At 36.5% G+C, this 21,128-nt stretch overlaps 1 protein-coding gene across 3 annotated transcripts; it reads left to right on the forward strand.

Moving 5' to 3' along the window:
* The first annotated feature begins 10,724 nt into the window (after positions 1-10,724).
* NXT2 (nuclear transport factor 2 like export factor 2) lies at positions 10,725-19,615 on the forward strand. 3 transcript variants are annotated; one of them, NM_001265707.1, is given in 5 exon segments: positions 10,725-10,845; positions 11,808-11,892; positions 12,909-12,995; positions 16,389-16,533; positions 17,429-18,070. In NM_001265707.1, coding segments are annotated over 5 exon segments (594 nt in total). In that variant the 5' UTR covers positions 10,725-10,750; the 3' UTR covers positions 17,611-18,070.
* Positions 19,616-21,128: the final 1,513 nt, after the last annotated feature.

Here is a 21,128-nt window from a genome sequence, read left to right on the forward strand (position 1 = left end):
AGAGGTCATTATTACTCCGATACCAAGATCAAAGACATTGCAATAAAATAAAACTATATGCTATACCCCAAAGAATTCAAAACAAGTACTAAACAAAGACATGTACATGAATGGTCACAGCAGCACTATTCACAATAAGTAAAGATGGAAACAATCCAAATGTCCATCAACAGATGAATGGATAAGTAAAACATCGTATAGCTATAAAATGAAATATTATTCAGTCATAAAAAGTAATGTACTGATATAACATGAATGAACCTTGAAAACCCTATACTGAGTAAAAGAGATCAGACATAAAAGGTTATATATTATATGATCCACTGTATAAACTATCCAGAGTAGGTAAACCCATAAAGACAGAAAACAGATTGATGGTTACTTGGAGCTGAAAGGAGGAGGAAATTAGGAGTAACTGCTTAATGAATACAGTGTTTCCTTTTGAAATTATGAAAATATTTTGGAAGTGTATGGAGGTGGTGGTTGATCAACATTGTGAATATACAAAATAAGACCGAATTTTTTCACTTTCAAGTGCTTGATTTTATGTTATATTACTTCACCTCAATAAAACAAAATATATTTTCAGAAAAACAAAAGTTAATTTTTTTACTAGCAGATGCTCACTACAAGAAATATGGAAGAAGAGACTTTGTGCTGAGGGAAGATTATTACAGATAGAAGTCTGAAACTGCAGGAAGGAACAAAGAGCACTAACTGTTTAAAACAATGATAATAACAATTTCCTATATTTTATTGTAGCAAAATATACATAACATGAAATTTACCTCTTATAGGGTTTTTAACATAAATAAAATAAAAGACATAACAACAATTGTACAAAAGTTGAGAGGTCAGTAAGTGAGGTGTAACTGTTATATACTACATGTTCAGGAAATGGTAAAAATACTAATTTAAGATAGACTGGAATAAGTCATGGATGCCTTTCATAATCCCTAAGATAACCAAGAAAAAGAATTATAAAATAATGTATAATTAAAAAGCAATAGAGAAGAAAATAGTGGAATAGAAATACTTGAATAAAAAAACAGAAGTCAAGAAAAGAAAAATAAAGAGCAGGACAAATAGAGAACATATAGCAAAATGATAGCTATAAAACCAAGTATATTTAAAAATTACATGCAAATGGACTAAACACTCCAATTAAAATACTACAATTGTCAGACTGCTTCTTTTATAAAAAAAAAAAAAAATACAACTACATGCTGCTTAAAAGAGACTCAAAGTAAATAAAAGGATATAGAAAAGTCAAGAGTAAAAAGGGTGGGAATATATATCATGCAAACACTAGAAAAGAAAGCTGATCCAGCTATATTTGATGAGCTCAACGGAACCCTGAAACCAAAACCTAATGAGAATATAGCAAGAAAGGAAAATGTCAGGCCAATATCTGTCATGAACGTAGATGCAAAAATCTTGAACAAAATATTAGCTACATTAATCCAGTAATATATAAAACAAATGATGACTAAGTGAGATTTATACCAGTAATGGAACCTTGGTTTAACATTTGTAAGTCAACCAATGTATTTTATTATGTTAGGTGAATAAAGGGGAAAACCACCAATGGATGCAGAAGTGGCACATGATAAAATTCAACATCTGTTTTTGACTTTTTTTAAAAAATACCAAACTAGGAATAGAAAGGAAATGTTCTAATCTAATAAGGGTTGTTTTTAAAAACCAGACATCATACTTTATGGTGAGATATTGAACTCTTCCCCTGAGATGAGAATCAAAACAAAAGTGACCACTATTTCCATTTCTCGAAATTGTACTGGAAACCCTAATCAGTTTGATAAGTCAAGAAAGTTAAATTTAAGATATAAAGATTGTAAATAAAGAAGTAAACTCTATTTTGAACAACATGATTATTTATATAAAATATCCAAAAGAATCTACAAATTGTTATAAATGTTTAAATAAGTTGGGCACTTTGGCTAACACCTATAATCCCAATACTTTGAAAGGCCAAGGCAGGAGGAGTACTTGAGGTCAGGAACTTGAGATCAGCCTGGGAAATACATTGAGACGTTCATCTCCACAACAAAATTTAAAAATAAAAAATTAGCCAGGCATTGTGGTGCACATTTATAGTGCCAGTTACTCAAGAGGCTGAGGTGGGAGGATCACTTGAGCCCAGGGGTCCAAGGCTGCAGTGAGCTATGATCGTGCCACTGCACTTCAGCCTGGGTGACAGAACAATACCCTATCTCAAGAGAAAAAAAAAAGAAAATATTTAAGTAAATTTAACAAAGTCTCTGGATAAAGCTTAACACATAAGAATGAGTCATATGTCTAGCAGGTAAGATGTCATGGCTAACGCCTGAAATCTCAACACTATAGGAATCCAAGGGGGAGGACTGCTTAAGCCCAGGAGTTCAAGACAATCCTGGGCAACACAGAGAGACCCCTGTCTCTACAAATAATTTTTTTAGATTCAGCCAGGCATGGTGGCGCATGCCTGTGGTCCCAGCTACTCAGGAGGCTGAAGTGGGAGGATTACTTGAGCCCAGAAGATTGAGGCTGCAGTGAGCCATGATTGCACCACTGAACTCCAGCCTGGGTGACAAAATGAGACCCCAACTAAAATAAATAAATGATGGCAAACAATGGGAACATGTTTTAAAAGACAATATCATTTGCAATAGCATAAAAAATGAGCTATCCGAGAATTAATCTAGTGAACGATATTTAAGACCTCTTTTATGAAGCATTGCTGAAAGAAATCAAAGAAGACCTAGATAAATGGAGAGATACATCATGTGCATAGATTTTGAAAGTGAATATTGTTAAGATATCAATTCTCTGCAAATTGGTCTAAGATTCAATGCAATCCAAATCAAAAGCCCAGAAGGATATCTTTGTGTAGAAATTGAAAAGTTATATATAAAAATTATATGGAAATGCAAAAGATCTAAAACAGGTACAGACAATTTGGGGGAAAAGAGGAACAAAGTTGGCAGATTATACACCCTCAAGTTTTCAAGGCCTATTTTAAAACTCCAATATTTAAATGTGATAGTGATGCAAACACAGACAAAGAAATCTATGGAACAGATTAGGAAGTCAAGTAATTTATAAACAATTACCTGAAATACAGCAAAGCACCCACGGCAATTTAGTGAGGGAAAGAATGGTCTTTTCAGTAAATTGTCCTGAATCATCAGATCTATGCTTCATACTACACACAAAAAATTATTTAAGATGGATTAGATATTATGTGAAATATAAATTAATAAAGCATAGGGTAATATCTTAAGGACCTTCAGGCAAGCAAAAATCCTTCATTAGGACACAGAAAACAGTAAATTTGAAAGGAGAAATTGACAGATTGTACTTCATAAAAATTAAAAGCTTCTGTTCATCAAAAGGCATCAAGACAGTAAAAAGGTAAGCCACAGATTTAGAGAAGACATTTACTATATATAGTGTATATATACGTGTATATATATGACAAAAGACTTATATCTGGAACTAAGAGAAACCCTACAAATTAATTTTTTTAAGACAGGCTACCTATCTTTTCAAAAAACAGGTAAAAACAGACTACCTATCTTTTCAAAAAATGGGTAAAACACTCAGACCTTTCACTATAGAGGACAAACAAATGGCCAGTAGGCATATTACAAGGAGTTCAACTTATTACCTATCAGGACATGCAAATCAAAATCATGCTGAGATACCAGTACACATCCATCAAAATAGTTAAAAATAAAAGGACTGACAATACCAAGTGTTGGTAAAAATGTGAAGTAACTGGGATGTTCATAGGTTGCTGGTGAAGGTGTCAATTGGAAATCCATGTGCCAGAATCTACTAAAGTAGATCACATGTGTACCATATAATGCAGCAGTGTCACTCCTATGTATATACCCGCAAGAAATGAGTGCTTTTGTCCAACTTTAAGGCACATACAAAAATATTCATAGCCTCGGGGATATTTAAGATATACCCAAGAGGCAAGAGGATTGCTCGAGTCCAGGAGTTTGAGACCATCCTGGGCAATATATCAAGATTCTGTCTGTTAAAAAAATATATTTAGCCAAGTATTGTGGCATGCACCTGCAGTCCCTAGTGACCCGGGAGGATGACGGGGAAGAATTGCTTGAGCCCAGGAGTCTGAGGTTGTAGTGAACTACGATTGCACTGCTGCACTGGAGTGAGATCCTGCCTCAAAAAGAAAAAAAAAAAAGCCCCAAACCAAAAACAACACAAAGGTCAGTCAATGGGAGAATAGACAAACTGTGATATATTTATACAAATATTTCACAGCAATGAAAAAGAATGAACTACAAGGCAAAAACATGGATAAATCTCACATTAATGTTGAATTTAAGAAGCCAGATGTTTTTCAAAGTCTATTGCACAACAAGGTGACCACAGTTATTAATGTATATTTCAAAATTGCTAAAAGAATAGATTTCTTTTCTGAGATAGAGTCTCACTCTGTCGCCCAGGCTGGAGTGCGGTGGCGTGATCTCGGCTCACTGCAACCTCCATCTCCTGGGTTCAAGCGATTGTCCTGCCTCAACCTCCCTAGTAGCTGGAATTACAGGTGTGTACCACCACACCTAGCTAAATTTTTTTTTTTTTGTATTTTTAGTAGAGGCAGGGTTTCACTATGTTGGCCAGGCTGGTCTCAAATTCCTTACCTCAAAAGATCCGCCTGCCTCAGCCTCCCAAAGTGCTGGGATTACAGGCATGAGCCACCACACACAGCCCCAAGAATAGATTTTTAAATATTCTCTACAAAAAAGTATGTGAGGTGATGCATATGTTAATTAGCTTGATATAATCATTCCACAATATATACATATTTCAAAACATCACATTATATCTCATAAATATATACAATTATTATTTGTCAAGTAAAAATTAAAATTTTAATTCAAAAAGAAGACAGATGTCAAAGAATACATATTATATGATACCATTTATAGGAAGTTCAATAACTGACAAAAGCTTTTTATAATCGTGATAGTCACTATAGTGGTTACCTTTGGGGAGTGTTGACTGGGAGTGGACAGGACGGAGCTTTCTGGGACAATAGAAATATTCTGTTTTAACGTAGTTAGTTAGTAGTTATGTGAGGGTATACTTCTGTAAAATCAATCCAGCAGTACACTTAAACTTTATGAACATTACTTCATGCAAATTATACATCATGTTCTTAAAAAAACAGATTGTCAGGTAAAAAAAAAAATAAAATCCGACTATATGCAATGTACAAAAGACACATCAACATAAGGATTCAAGAAAGTTGAAAGTAAAATGATAAGAAAATGTTATATCAGGCAAATACTAAAATAATTTAGTAGATCTATTTTAATATCAGAAGAAAATATACTTAAAGGTAACAGAGAAAAACTGAGTCACTACGTTAAGCCTCTAACATTTTCTGTCATTTTTTGTGGGGAAGAGTCACTTTTTGTTTTCTCTATTTGTTGTTTCTTTTTTACTGAGTTCATGGGAGGGGGAAGAAGTTTGGGGCTAAATGAAAGGAGGAAGGTAAGAAAGAAACAGATGTTTAATATGAAGAAGACTTCTCAGGTAGAACCAAAAGAGAAAAGGAAACAGATTTTAGTTCATCTTGTTAATTAAATATATGTCTCTGCCTTAACCTTTCATTATGATATCCTGACAATTATAAATTACATTTTTCTAAGAAATTTGCAGACTGGGTAAGCCAGTGTCTTCGAGGGACTTCCCAAAACCTGAGAGCTCAACCAATACAAAAGCCTTATTATTCATTTCACTTCTGCAAATAATTACTTGAAGAAAAATAAGTTTCCAGCAGGGAATTGAAAGAATTGTTCTCCTTTGAAGATAAGACTTGTGAATATCCCATAGAGGAGGCAATTGGAAAGTAATGAGGCGAAAATGGATTATACTCTCACTTCTATGCCACAGGAGGAAAAAGTTTCCTTTATAGGAAATTAATTCACACCTTCACTTCCTTAAGAATGGATTCAGAATGGGGATAGAGACAAGCTAAAAGGAGGAGGAAATTTGATTTGATCACTCAATTTTAACCACCTACTTTGTGTAAGATTTTTTCTCAGTGCCAGTGGTTTGTATAAGTGTTTAATATACGAAAAACATATAGTTATCCCTGGGAACTTAAAATATAGTAGGAATTTAAGTATACAAATAATAAAACACAGACTATAATGTCTTTTTAGAATACATTTTATGGTATGTATTTAAGGTATACAACATGATGTTATGAGATACATATATAATAAAATGGTTATCATAGTGAATCAAATGATCGTATCTATCATTTCACATAGTTACCCATTTTTTCCCATGTGGCAAGAGCAGCTATAAACTACTTGTTTAGAAAAATTCATAAACATAATACACTATTATTAATTACAGTCTTCACGTTATATATTAGATGTTTAGATTTGTTCATCCTACATATCTGCTACTTTGTATCCTTTGACCTACACGTACTCATTTCCTCTCCCTACCAGCCCCAACACCCCTGTAACCACTATTTTATTCTCTATCTCCATATATTTGACTTTTTTGTCATATTTCACATATGTGACATCATGCAATATTTTTTTGTGTGTCTACCTTACTTTATTTAGTATAATGTCCTCCGGTTCATCCATGTTGTGGCAAATGACAGGATTTCTTCCTTTTATAGGGTTCAATGATATTCAATTGTGTGTGTATATATATATGTACACACACACACGCACAATCACAGATTCTTTATCCATTCATGCATTGATGGACACTTGGGTTGTTTCCATATCTTGGATATTGTGAATAATGCTGCTATATACCCAAAGGAAATGAAATCATCGCCTCATAAAGATATCTTCACTCTCATGTTCATTGCAGCATTATTTATAATAATTTATTTTAACGGATATGCAAAAGGACCATCTAGGCAGGACTACTGGAATGGCAGAGTGCACATCTCTGCAAACCCACCACTGCATAAAAGCAATGGAAACAATGACAAAAATGGTCAAAATAATCTTTTGCAGAACTCTAGAAGTTAAGCAAATACCTGTGAGAATCTGAGGAATATTTATTCAGAAACTGCTAAATATTTGTAAGGACACCAGGATTTGTAGAATTATAATTTGACACACTCGACTACTTCCAGACATCTCTCAGCAACTCCACAATAGCAAAAATATAACCCACAAAATGAGACAAAATATTAGTACATCATATATCTGATCAGGGACGTGTAACTATATATATGACACAAAACTCAATAACGAAAAGCCAAATAACCCAATTTTAAAAGTAAACAAAAAAATCTAAATAGACATTTCTTCAAAGAAGATATACAAATGGACAATAAGTTCATGAAAAGATGCTCAATATCATTAGGTATCAGGGAAATGCAAATCAAAACCACAATGCCCACTAAGATAGCTGTAATAAAAAATATAGATAATAACAAGTGTTGGTGAAGATGTCAAGCAATTGGAACCCTCATGCCTTGCTGGTGGAAATGTAAAATGTTGTAGCCACTGTGGAAAGCAGGTTGACAGTTCCTTAAAACATTAAACATTAATTACAATATGAACTAGCAATTACACCCCTAGGTATCTAGGACATGTCAATACAAAAACTTGTACACGAATGTTCCTAGAAACGTTGTTTACAATAGCCAAAAAGTAGAAACCATCCAAATGTCCATCAACAGATGGATGAATAAATAAAATGTGTTATACTCATTCCATGGAATATTATTCTGCAATTAAAAAGAATGAAATGTTCATACATGCTACAATGTATATGAATCTTGAAAATATTCTGCTAAGTGAAAGAAGCCAGACACAAAGGACCACATAATGTAGGATTACATTTATATGAAATGTCCAGGATAGGCAAATACATAGAGACAGGAAGTAGATTGGTGGTTGCTAGGAGCTGGGGTAAAAAGGGAAGTGGGAACTGACTGCTAATGGGAAAGGGGTTTCTCTTCGAGGTGTTAAAGATGTTCTAAAGTTGTGCGGTGATGCTTGAATAACTGTAAATATACTAAAAACCACTGAATTGGTTTTTAAATAAGTGAATTGTATGATATGAGAATTATATCTCCATTAAACTTTCTTTTAAAAGCACTATTTGATGTGAACAGTATAGTTGCCAATTAAGGACCTCAGAGGAAGGGGTTGACTGCTCAGATCACTTCCCTGTTTGTTCTAGATTAGTTCTGCTCAAGTCTTGAGCAAGGCAAAGATTCAGATGGGGATGTTGGTAACTCCCAACAACATTAATTTCATTAGGTTTACACTTGATCAGAAGATCTGGCTGCACAGCACAGCCTCATTTAATCCTACCTGACACAATTTATTGCTCCTACAGTCTGTTATCCCAGGGTCACCAGCCATCTCCTAAACTGTGCAGATAGATGCCTCTCAGTACCTCAAACGTTATCTAATCTGTCCCCACCTCATACTCTCAAATAAGTGGCTGCCTAATTTCCTCTGCCATGGGTAGGAAAATAATGCTCCTCAAGCAAGAACTATATGACAGGCACTGACTCATTTAATTCCTAAAGCAATGCTGTGAAATATGTACTAATATCATTTTCATTTTACAGATCAGGAATCTGAGTCATGGAATGGTAATTTTCCAAGGTCACAAAACTAGTCAGTAGCATGATTAGGATTCGAGCCCAGACTAGTGCCAACAGCAATGTGTTTAATCAAAATGCTGTGCTGTGTTCCCAGAAAAGCCCTTTCACATCCTTCCTAGTCATTCTTCCCAAGTTTTATACATTTGCAGTTATCTAGTGAAGAGCAGCTCCGTGTCTTATTCACTTTGTTTCCATTTCCCTCCCCCTCCACGCAACATAGTTTTCATATCTTTAAATTCACTGCTCTGACAACCAGAGCCCATCATTGGTTTCTATATTATCAGTTTACCCAGTCTCCTATCTTTGTAGCACAATGTAGCAATTTCCACTTTGTAGCACAAAATTCCGTGCAAAAATTCAGTGCAAAACTGGGACCCCCTCCACCTCTAACTCAACTGTGCCTTTCCAGTACTTCAACCCTCCCATATTTTTCAACACTATTTCCACACCAATAGCCACCCTCACAGCCATTAAAGAGGTCACAACAGTTGGGGTTCAGGGGACATGAAACAAGGGAAGGCTTCATAGGGAAGATCGCACCTGTCCGGGAGCTCGGCTCTTAAGACGCGAGTCTGCCGATGCTCCCGGCCAAATAAAAAAACCTCTTCCTTCTTTAATCCGGTGTCTGAGGAGTTTTGTCTGCGGCTCGTCCTGCTACATTGGTCCCTGAAGGACAGGTAGAAATGGAGGGAACCTTCCAAAAGAAGAATATATAAGTAAATGCATGAATAGCCAAGTGTCTAAAAGCAGACTTTGGGATTTGAAAGTTTGGGGGGGAAATCCCAGGCCCACTAGCTGTATCATCTTAACCAATTTACTTAACTTCTTTAAACTTAAGTTTAAATTTTAAAAAATCTAGATAATAATGTCTGCCTTTCTGGGGGTCTTGAGGATTGAATGAAATCATATAAAACACAATCTCTCAATCAAGAAAAACAATCACCAATAAAGCAGTAAACATCAGTCATTCTTGGCAACCAGTAGTAGTTAACTTTGCCAGTGTTGGTGAATTTGGGAGAATAGCCTGGGAAAATAAATTCAGATCAGACCAAGGTAGGTATTTAAAGATTATGAGAGTTTGGAAGAAAATAGGCAATAGAGTTATCAAAGTTTGTGTGGGAGGAGAGAATGAGAGGCGGAATGAGAAGGGGAAAGGGAGAGAAGTTCGGGGGGAGAGAGGGAGGAGAGAACGAGACGGGGAAAGTGAGAGAAGTGTGGGGGAGAAAGGGAGGGAGAGAGCCAAAAAGAGAGAGGGAGAAAAAGGAAAAGAGTTAGCCGGACCTGGTGGCTCGTGCCTGTAGTCCCAGCTACTCTACTCGGGAGGCTGAGGCAAGAGAATTGCTCGAACCCAGGCGGCGGAGGTTGGCAGTGAGCCAACTTCATGCCACGGCACTCCAGCCTGAGCCACAGAGCCAGACTCCGTCTCAAAAAAAAAAAAAAAAAAAAAAAAAGAAATAAAAAGAAAGGGAAGAGGGAGAAGGGTAGAAGGATTGCTATAGGGAATGGTCAGAACTAAGCAAGTTACTCAGTATTTCTTTGTAACTCATTGATGTTATGTTTATTGTCTAGCACTCTCATTACACTTTGAGCCTCATAAGAATACGAAACATGTCCATTTTATTCTCCACTATATATACAGAGCCTTGCACAATCCTTGGCACACAGTGACTACTTGATAAATATTTATTGAATGAATCATGATAAGGAGGAGAGGGAACCAAAAAAATAAAGATTCCGAGAATTCAAGATAGGCGACTGGGAGAATACAAAAGTTTGGAAGTGCAGAGGAAATAATGAGTTTAAATTTTGCACGTACAAGTTTAAGAAGCCTATAGTGCACTCGTGTTCATGTTTAGCAAAATTCATATGTGTAACTGGACCTCAGATAAGCGGTGCGGGCTTGGGATAGGTTGTTAAGATTCATTAGCATACGGGTAGCAATTTACATCACCCTGAAGAAGGGAGGCTTTAAAAGGGGGGATGCACCGGAAGTGACGCCAGTCAGAGGTTAGGTTAGCGGAAAACGGAAGCGGAGTGGCCGAGAAGCAGCTTCCGTTAGCACTACCTTAAAAGGAAAAGAGCCAGATAAAGAGAAAGGTTAAAAGTATGAGAAAGTGCAGAAGCCACTGGTCTCAGGGAGACAGAGAAAGACACCAAAGAAGAAGTCACTATTATGAGGGACCACACACCAGCCACTCAAGGTAAAACTACAACATCTAATTAATTTGCCATTTAAATCAGAAGTCGTTGGCGGCTTTGGGATGAGAGGTTTTTAAGGGGTGTTGGGGAGCAAAGCCAGATTGCCGTGATAGTTATATTGCTTGAGTTTGAATCTCAACTAGTCTGTTACCGTAGGCAGATTCACTCCATCTTAGCTGTAAAATGAAGATTATAAAATAATAGCAATTACCTCAGCATTGTTATAATAAGTGGATATATGTAAAACTGATTAGAAAAGCACCTTACATACAGTCAGCGCTTCACATTTTAGTTATTGTTAGAATACTTTGCAGAATAAATAGCCCTTAAAAGGTGGTGAATGGCACTGTGAACTTAATTTTTGTTGGTGTCTGCAAGACATTGTAAAATGCCAGAATGGGGAAACTAGATGAACTTTTCCTGTTGAATATGGCTAGGTTAAAATGAAACAGTAATTTTAGGCATACTGCCAAAACATAGTAATTCAGTGAGGGTGATCCTTCCAGAATGTTCCAGAATGCTAAATTGTTCACTATTCATGCACGCCTTTCCCCAAGCTCCGCCCATTTATCCTATAGGCTACGGAATAGGAGGTCTCGCATTTCGAATTGGTCTCCAGAGGACTTTGGCTCCGCCTCCTGGGGCAAAAAAAGTCCCTGTAATTGAACACTTTCATTTTTGCTTGTCCCCAGGCTTGTCGGTAGAAAACTAAGGGACTTTCCTTTTGAGTATCATGTTTACAAAAGCGAAGTGGTTTTTAAATTTTAAACTAAGTAAGTATCAAACAAGTAGATAAGGCGGATGGGAGGGATCTGCAGGAACTGAAGGGCGGTGGAACTTAAGGTTGGAACATCGGTGTGCTTTTAACGACGGACCGAGCTACTTCCGGGAGAGAATGGGAGGGTGGAAAATTCTGTGCGTTTGGCGGGTTTCGCTCTCTTCATAAGTATTGATCATTCCGCAGCTGTGGGGGCCGGACACGTGAGGAGGTAGTGACGCCGCCACTGCCGGAACACGCTGCTGCAGGCTCCCCGATGGCCATGTCTGTGGTGAGTGCTTGGGCTGTGGCAGGTCTGCTGGGCGCCGGACTCCAGTGGCTGATTGGAGGGACTCCGGGGCGGTCTGGTTGCTGCTCACGTGGATAGGTGACGAATCACGGCCCGGCTCTCTGTACTGCGGGGCGGGGCCCACGTTTTGCTGCCCGCCTTGCCGGCCCCAACCCCGCCTGTTTTGCTGTCGCTTTCTGGTCCCGGAAAGGACCCTGAGCTGCGAAATAGCGAGAGGCGGGGGTTTGGGGTTTGTTGTTTATGGCTTGCATTCTCTTTTTCTCGATTATCTTCCTCTCTAAAAATCACTTTCAGTTACCTGACAAACTGGCGATTCATTGTTCTTAATTCTGTAATAGACTGGGCCCCGTAAATGAATGAGAAGGAAGGTATTCCTTAATTCTCCGGCACGAACGCCAACAGCGTTGCTTTCTTCGGTTTCACGGTTCTTATGCAAACAGCAGTGAAAGTTCACGTAATGTGGGAAAGTTTCCTAAGTGGAGCTGCCAGTTTTTCAAGTAGTTGAACTACATTGGGGGGTGTGTGTGTGTGTGTGTGTGTGTGTTCCGTTCAACAACTTTGGAGTTTGGCCCTAACATCTCACTTGGAAAAGAGAAAACACTTGCCTAGCTTATTCAGTGGCAGTTTTCGCCGCTCGCTCTCCTTTTCTAAGGGTCAGGTGGTGTCATTTTCATTGCCGTGAATGTTTGTAAAATATTGAAAGTCTAAAGTACTTAGTTGCCAAGAAAAGATTATAAATTTATATGTAGAGACTGAAAAAGACTCAGATTCATTGAGAAGATTATGTCCTAAAGACATGCACTTAAAGTTAGTGAAAAATTTTAAAATTGCAAACTTTAGAGTCCAGCCTTTAAAATGTCTGAATTTATATGAAAGAATGTGGACTATATATAGAACTACATGGTGGTTGAAATAAATCATCAGCTTCTGTCAGTGGTTTTGTGTTTGTGAGGGGTTGAAACGGTTGGTAATCTATACTTCTGGAATTTTTCTTGTAGGATTTTAAAACTTATGTAGATCAGGCATGTAGAGCTGCTGAGGAGTTTGTCAATATTTACTATGAGACAATGGATAAAAGAAGACGGGTGAGTGTTATAGACTCTACTACTGTTTTTAGACTACTACTTGTTATTAAATACCAGGTCGTGTCTGGAGCCAGCGTTTCATCTGCCTTGCATAAGTGGTAACTGTGGACTTACCCTTTAAAAGCAAATTGCTCAGGGAAGGATTGGTATGGCATTCATGGGAACATGGGCTCTGGAATCATATCCCAGGTTTACCTTTACCTAGTTTTTTAACCTGGAGCAAGCTGTCATTTTCCCTCAACCTCATTTTCTTTTCAGGTTGATAAGTATGAATTAATTAAAATACCGCACTTAACATTGGGCCCAGCATATATTCACTTAAATATGTTTCTTTTCTTAGTTCCATCAGTTAACCAATATGGTTAAGGTAGTATTAGTGCTAATGGAGGGGTCGGTCATTACTGGGAATATTTCCTGATTCGCCCCTTTTATTTCATATATTTATAGGTAATTTCTGATTATGGTTCAGAAGTATAGCTTACACCCACAAAAAGTATGCATGTAGCATGGATAATATTAAGTCCTCAGCAGATCGAGATTTCATCAGCTTTTTCATTGCAACTTATCCCTGCACCGTATCTTTTAAGTAATTATGTCAGTATGTAGTCAAGTGAGTCTTGCCTAGGTCTCTTACCAGCATAGAACTGTGCTTTGGAGAACTACTTCTATCCTGCAGCTGCAAAAGTTAATACCCTATCTCTAAAAACCTATTTTTTGTATAAAACCCATTTATTAAACATGGGATTTTATATATATATATATATATATATATATATATATATATATATATATACTTTAAGTTCTGGGATACATGTGCAGAACGTGCAGATTTGTTACATAGGTATACAGGTGCCATGGTGGTTTGCTGCACCCATCAACCCGTCATCTACATTAGGTATTTCTCCTAATGCTATCCCTCCCCTAGCCCCCCACCCCCTGACAGGCCCGGGTGTGTGTGATACTTCCCTCCCTGTGTCCATGTGTTCTCATTGTTCAACTCCCACTTATGAGTGAAAACATGTGGTGTTTGGTTTTCTGTCTCTGTGTTAGTTTGCTGAGAATGATGGTTTCCAGCTTTATCCATGTCCCTGCAAAGGACATGAACTCATCCCTTTTTTTATGGCTGTATAGTAGTCCATGCTGTACATGTGCCACATTTTCTTTATCCAGTCTAACATTGATGGGCATTTGGGTTGGTTCCAAGTCTTTGCTATTGTGAATAGTGCTGAAATAAACGTATGTGTGCATGTGTCTTTATAGTAGAATGATTTATAATCCTTTGGGTATATACCCAGAAGTGGGATTGCTGGGTCAAATGGTATTTCTGGTTCTAGATCCTTGAGGAATTGCCACACTGTCTTCCACAATGGTTGAACTAATTTACACTCTCACCAACAGTGTAAAAGCATTTCTATTTCTCCACATCCTCTTCAGCACCTGTTGTTTCCTGAATTTTTAATGATCACCATTCTAATTGGCCTGAGATGGTATCTCATTGTGGTTTCGATTTGCATTTCTCTAATGACAAGTGATGAGGCGCTTTTTTCATGCTTGTTGGCCACATAAATGTCTTCTTTTGAACAGTGTCTGTTCACATCCTTCACCCACTTTTTGATGGGGTTTTTTCTTGTAAATTTATTTAAGTTCCTGTAGATTCTGAATATTAGACCTTTGTCAAATGGATAGATTGCAAAATTTTTCTCCCATTCTGTAGGTTGCCTGTTCACTCTGATGATAGTTTATTTTGCTGTGCGGAAGCTCTTTAGTTTAATTAGATCCCATTTGTCTATTTTGGCTTTTGTTGCCATTACTTTTGGTGTTTCAGTCATGAACTCTTTGCCCATGCCTATGTCCTGAATGATATTGCCTAGGTTTTCTTGTAGAGTTTTATGGTTTGGGTGTTACGTCTTCTAAGTGTTTAATCCATCTTGAGTTAATCTTTGTATAAAGTGTAAGGATGGGGTCCAGTTTCAGTTTTCTGCATATGGCTAGCCAGTTTTCCCAACACCATTTATTAAATAGGGAATCCTTTCCCCATTGCTTGTTTTTGTCAGGTAAAAACCTATTTTTTAAGGCAAGAGATAAAAGAAGTTTCTTGTACTGATATTTGATGTCAGGGAAAAGGGATGTGACAATGGATGTTTACTGTGCCTTGCCTTGAATGTGTATTGTACCTTATTGCTTTCAAAAAATAAAGTAGAAAAAAAAAGACAACATAGTTTATTACCAGTGTCAAGGTATGTGTTGACTTTTTTTTTTTTTTTTTGAGATGGAGTCTCACTCTGTCGCCCAGGCTGGAGTGCAGTGGCACGATCTTGGCTTGCTGCAACCTCTGCCGCCCAGGTTCAAACGATTCTCCTGCCCCAGCCTCCCGAGTAGCTGGGATTACAGGCATCTGCGACCGTGCCCGGCTAATTTTTGTAGTTTTAGTGGAGATGGGGTTTCACCATCTTGACCAGGCTGGTCTTGAACTCCTTACCTCGTGATCCACGGACCTCAGCCTCCCAAAGTGCTGGGATTACAGGCGCGAGCCACTGTGCCCGCCCGGCCTTTTAACCCAAATTACATTATAGAATTATAAGCTGATAGTGTGTCTTGTGACCCCAGAGTTTTAACTGTTGAATTTCTGCCTCATTCGGGCCTTAACTTATTTGACTTATCAAAGTCTCTGCTTTAGCAAGTACTCATGATTCTTTTGAACTAAGTACACTAATAGAGTAGTACTATAGCCGAGCATGGTGTGACATGCCTGTAACCCCAGCTACTTGGGAGACTGAGGCAAGAGGATTTCTTGACCCCAAGAGTTTGAGACCAGCCTGAGGCAATAGAGCGGGACCCTGTCTCAAGGTTTTTAAAAAACAGAATAAATTTTAAGAAAACACAGACCTCTTCTCTAAAAAGTGGAAGTAATGAACTAATTCTTTCTAACACATGCAAATATTAAATGTTTCATATATATAGCCACTAGCATTAAAGGTTACAGGTAGGGCTTGATCAAAAACTTTGTTAATTCTCATAATTACAAAAGGAAGACACACTAAAACTGGCTTGGAGCTGCATATGCTTGGAATTTGTGACCATTTAATTCATTTTAATACAGAAAGCAGAACTTAATTGGGTGCAAGGTTTTATTGTGTCTAAAGTGAAATGTGAAAAAATATATTTTACTGCCTAGTTTATAAAGAGTAAGATGATATTTATTTAAGGCCAAGATTATAAGACAGACGTTTTGTTCACATTGGTTTCCAGTGGAGATGGAGCAAGTGGAGTGGAGATGAAGGTAGAACTACAAAAATTGTTTATATACAATCTGTAATATTTTAATCCATTTCTATAAAATTTTTATCTAGAAGCAGAATTATTTCCCTTTTTAAAATTTGTCTTTCTTTTTAGGCACTAACCAGGCTGTATCTGGACAAGGCCACCTTAATATGGAATGGAAATGTTGTTTCAGGGCTGGATGCCCTAAATAATTTTTTTGACACATTGCCTTCTAGTGAGTTCCAGGTCAATATGTTAGATTGCCAACCAGTTCATGGTAAGATCATGATCTTTCAAGATGCTTCCTTTGTTTTCCTTTAGTAAGCACTGAGCTTTTACACCAAAAGCAGCGAGAAACTTTCAGTGGTAGAACTATTTACTTATTTGAGCAAGTTAAATATTATGAAAAATTTAACTGTCCAGTCAAACTTTGGTCTTCCTTCAGATTCTTTCCACTACTAGGTTTTGATGGATTGTGTGATTTTGGCTTATTAAAAGTTGTATGTAAAATTGAGATTAAATGTGACTTTTGTAAATAGAGGGGAAAGATTATCTGATTTCTCGAAATAGTTGCCTGCTAGACCCTGAAATGTCTCCAGAGTACAATTATACTGTATCTCTGATTAATGTGTTTCAGTATCTTACAATCTATTAATATTTCACAGAAATTTACTCTGTTATGTGAAAGGATGACTTTTGACAAGACAATTTGATTCCAGGTAGATGGATACAGTTGAATATTACCTCTAGGTGGGGTCCTAAGTGCCTTAAATTGTAGTTTAGGGTGATTTTTTTTTTCCTTTATAATTTCTGAAAAGAACAATAGTGTAAGAAGCAAAACATGAATAAGCTCTGTTAGAAAACTGAAATATTAATTCTGAAATATTTATATATATATATATGAAGGAAATGGTCCTATGCTAGATATAAGCCCCCCTCATTTTAAAACTAGAGTATCCCAAAGTTTTCTGGACTGAAAATAATTTTAATATCTTTGAATGAGTATTTAGTTTTCTGGATTTGGGTATGCATGCTTAAGATTATGCTCAAGGGACAGAAAGTTTATGAAAACATTTTTAAGCATTAGTCCATAAACAGTGTATTTTAAGCCTAAAAATCTGCTTATTTAGAGATAGAAAATGACCTGTTCTCTTTTTTTAATGTGGGTAAAGAGCAAGCAACTCAGTCCCAAACTACAGTTCTTGTTGTGACCAGTGGAACTGTGAAGTTTGATGGAAACAAACAACATTACTTCAACCAGAACTTCCTGCTGACTGCTCAGTCCACTCCCAACAATACTGTGTGGAAGATTGCAAGTGATTGCTTCCGTTTTCAAGATTGGTCTAGTAGTTAAAGGGGCAAAAGTCCATTCTCATTTGGTCCATTAGTTCCAGCAACTGAAATTTATGTGAATTATTTTGATTGTAGAAGCACTAATAATATGTGCTGAAACTAAATTTCTTTAATATTTTCTATTCCTATCAGCACCTTTTCTAGCAGCTGCCAGTTTGGAGCATTGACCTCTAAGAGCTTTAAAGCTATTTTTTTACATGCCTTATATACATTCCAATAATGACATTCTTACAGTAATATTAAGCACACGATCTTGGTACTAACATACTCACTGTGAACCCAGCCTATTGCAAAAATAAAATCCTTTTATAATATTATCTATGGGATGTCACCACAATATAATGCTCTGGGAAGAAGTGAAGTTTTTTGGTTATTAGGTTAATTTTGTAGTAAAACACATTGCCTGTTTTCAGTTAACACTGGTAATGCCATTTTAATATATGACTTTTTCAAATCAGTTCAGTGAAAATAGTACAGATTTAGGTTTACATAACTCTCTGACATAGTGGAATTGCATATAGAGATGTTCAGTAGTCTTTTTTCATTTTAAGTGATTTTTTTATTTTGACATGTTTTCTTATGAAGTAAATTAATCAACTAGAGAGGTGCAAAACATTCTCAGTTGATACCTGAGTATTGGGTGCATTTTGTGGCTTAAAAACAAAGCTTCCTAAAAAGATTTTTCTTGGCAGCTTCAGGTCTATACATTTAGGTAATGAGTGGTAGTACAACTAATAGCTTTAACAGGAGAATAGGGAATGAGAAATAGAAATCCAAGGCTGAAGCCAAAAGTAAGGAGGGTGGCCAAATGGTAAACTGTTGGTACTTGTTTTCTACCTCCTAAAACTGTAGCTTATTTTTAGGATTTAAATCACTAAGTTAATAAGTATCCTTGCCAAATGATCATGAGTGTCATTTTTGTTCTAAGACTAATATTTTTAGATCTTTTCACTTCACCTCATACTTATCATCAATGTATATCTCCATTTATTCAAGAACTTACTGGGGTAAAATAACAGCAATAAACCTAACCTTTTAACAGAATCTAACATGAGAGTTGGAGTCAAAGCCATTGTTATCTTCTGGTGACACCCTTAAATTTTAAGTCTTCCATGTGAACTTTAGGCCCAAAGTTTCTTATGTATGACACATCCCCCAAATAAGTGATTTTTTCCCGGTGCTTTGTACTGTCAACTGCATTATCTTTAGTTATTTAAAGGTAGAATTATTTAATTTTGTGATTTGTTCTTCCATATGACATTGAGCAAATAGATCTGTTTTAAAATATGTTTCTGCTATGTGGCTAACTCATTGTCTTTTTAAAAAGAAAATGGAGAATAGCAAATCTTCATGATAATCCTCAAAAGAACAAAATGCTTAACTTTACCTCTCAATTTCTAAAGGTAAAAAACCTAGATTCGCTTTTGCTTAAACATTAAATATCTTTTCCATTTTTTAATGTTTATAAGCTAGATATGCCAGCTTTGTTTCTACATGGCAACCAAAAACTGTTTCTTTTCACTTAATTATAAAACCAGTAATTCATTTACTCTTGCCCAAAACTATACACTGTGTTTCTGTTATAGTAACAAAATAGAATTATGTAGAATTGTATGGAACTCAAATTTAAACCATGCTTCCTTGTGGTACTGATCGAAACTTACACATTTTATTCTACTCATAGTGAGCTTATTCTTATTTTGGATTGATTTTCCAAAACCACAGCTTTAGCAGCAACAATCAGAATGCCCAAATGCTGTCCTTTCCCTTATGGAGAATAATGTCAAGTAAAAGCTGCATATAACTAGCAATAACTACATTGAACGGTGCGTATTGTTCACGATTGTTGTGTGTTTTAAGACTTGTATATAAATTGCTTTTTCCAAACTCTGTATAACTTTTAAATGGCTGGAACTACTCTTATAAGGACTAGACTGTATTTTTGACATGCTCTTATTTTTGTAACTTGAAAAAATAAAATTTTGCCTTGTGACAGATTTTCTCAAGCTTGTTTTAAGGTCTTTTGATTTTTGTTCTTAGGTTTCAGAATGATTACTTGTTTCTTTACAATATAAGGTTTTTCAAATTTAGAAAAAAATTACAGTAGTGTGTTGACAACAGTGGTTAACAACTTGGATCTTCCTTTTGTTCTTTCTGTAACCTGCCATATCTTTCCCATTTTCCTGCCAATTATTCACATTCCTGAGATCATCACTTGTTTGAGATACCTGTAGGTTATTGGCGAGAAGTTGGAAATCTTAACCTTGAGAAACCAGCTAAAATACTATATTCAGTAGGCAGTGAAACCAAAATACAGTTGATTTCCAGAAAAAATGGTTCATTAACTTTAATTCTACATTAAAAATGTGTCAACACTACTGGGTAAATAACAAAATGAAGGCAGAAATAAAAGTGTTCTTTGAAACCAATGAGAACAAAGACACAACATACCAGAATCTCTGAGACACATTTAAAGCAGTGTGTAGAGGGAAATTTACAGCACTAAATGCCCACGAGAGAAACTAGGAAAGATCTAAAATCGACATCCTAACATCACAATTAAAAGAACTAGAGAAGCAAGAGCAAACACATTCAAAAGCTAGCAGAAGGCAAGAAATAACTAAGATCAGAGTAGAACTGAAGGAGATAGAGACACAAAAAAAACCTTCAAAAAATCAGTGAATCCAGGAGCTGATTTTTTTTAACAGATCAATAAAATAGACCGCTAGCAAGACTGATAAAAAAGAAACCCCTGTGGGAGGGAATTAATTCAAAGAGAACTACAAACCACTGCTCAATGAAATAAAAGAGGACACAAACAAATGGAAGAATATTCCATGCTCATGGATAGGAAGAATCAATATCATGAAAATGGCCATACTACCCAAGGTAATTTATAGATTCAATGCCATCCCCATCAAGCTACCAATGACTTTCTTCACAGAATTGGAAAAAACTACTTAAGTTCATATGGAACCAAAAAAGAGCCCGCATTGCCAAGACAATCCTAAGCCAAAAGAACAAAGCTGGAGGCATCATGCTACCTGACTTCAAACTATATTACAAGGCTACAATAACCAAAACAGCATGGTACTGGTACCAAAACAGACATGTAGACCAATAGAACAGAACAGAGCCCTCAGAAATAATACCACACATCTACAACCATCTGATCTTTGAGAAACCTGACAAAAACAAGAAATGGGGAAAGGATTCCCTATTCAATAAATGGTGCTGGGAAAACTGGCTAGCCATATGTAGAAAGCTGAAACTGGATCCCTTCCTTACACCTTATACAAAAATTAATACAAGATGGATTAAAGGCTTAAATGTTAGAACTAAAACCATAAAAACCCTAGAAGAAAACCTAGGCAATACCATTCAGGACATAGGCATGGGCAAGGACTTCATGTCTAAAACACCAAAAGCAGTGGCAACAAAAGCCAAAATAGACAAATGAGATCTAATTAAACTAAAGAGCTTCTGCACAGCAAAAGAAACTACCATCAGAGTGAACAG

Source organism: Macaca mulatta, chromosome X (genome assembly GCF_049350105.2).
Source record: "Macaca mulatta isolate MMU2019108-1 chromosome X, T2T-MMU8v2.0, whole genome shotgun sequence".
In the NCBI taxonomy this organism is placed as follows: domain Eukaryota; kingdom Metazoa; phylum Chordata; class Mammalia; order Primates; family Cercopithecidae; genus Macaca; species Macaca mulatta.

Bases quoted from the DNA above. Each gene is read 5' to 3' on its own strand.
- NXT2 (XM_015127975.3), top strand. The intron at 12,996-16,388 runs GTGAGTGTTATA...CTTTCTTTTTAG, and splicing joins CAATGGATAAAAGAAGACGG to GCACTAACCAGGCTGTATCT. The intron at 16,534-17,428 runs GTAAGATCATGA...ATGTGGGTAAAG, and splicing joins AGATTGCCAACCAGTTCATG to AGCAAGCAACTCAGTCCCAA.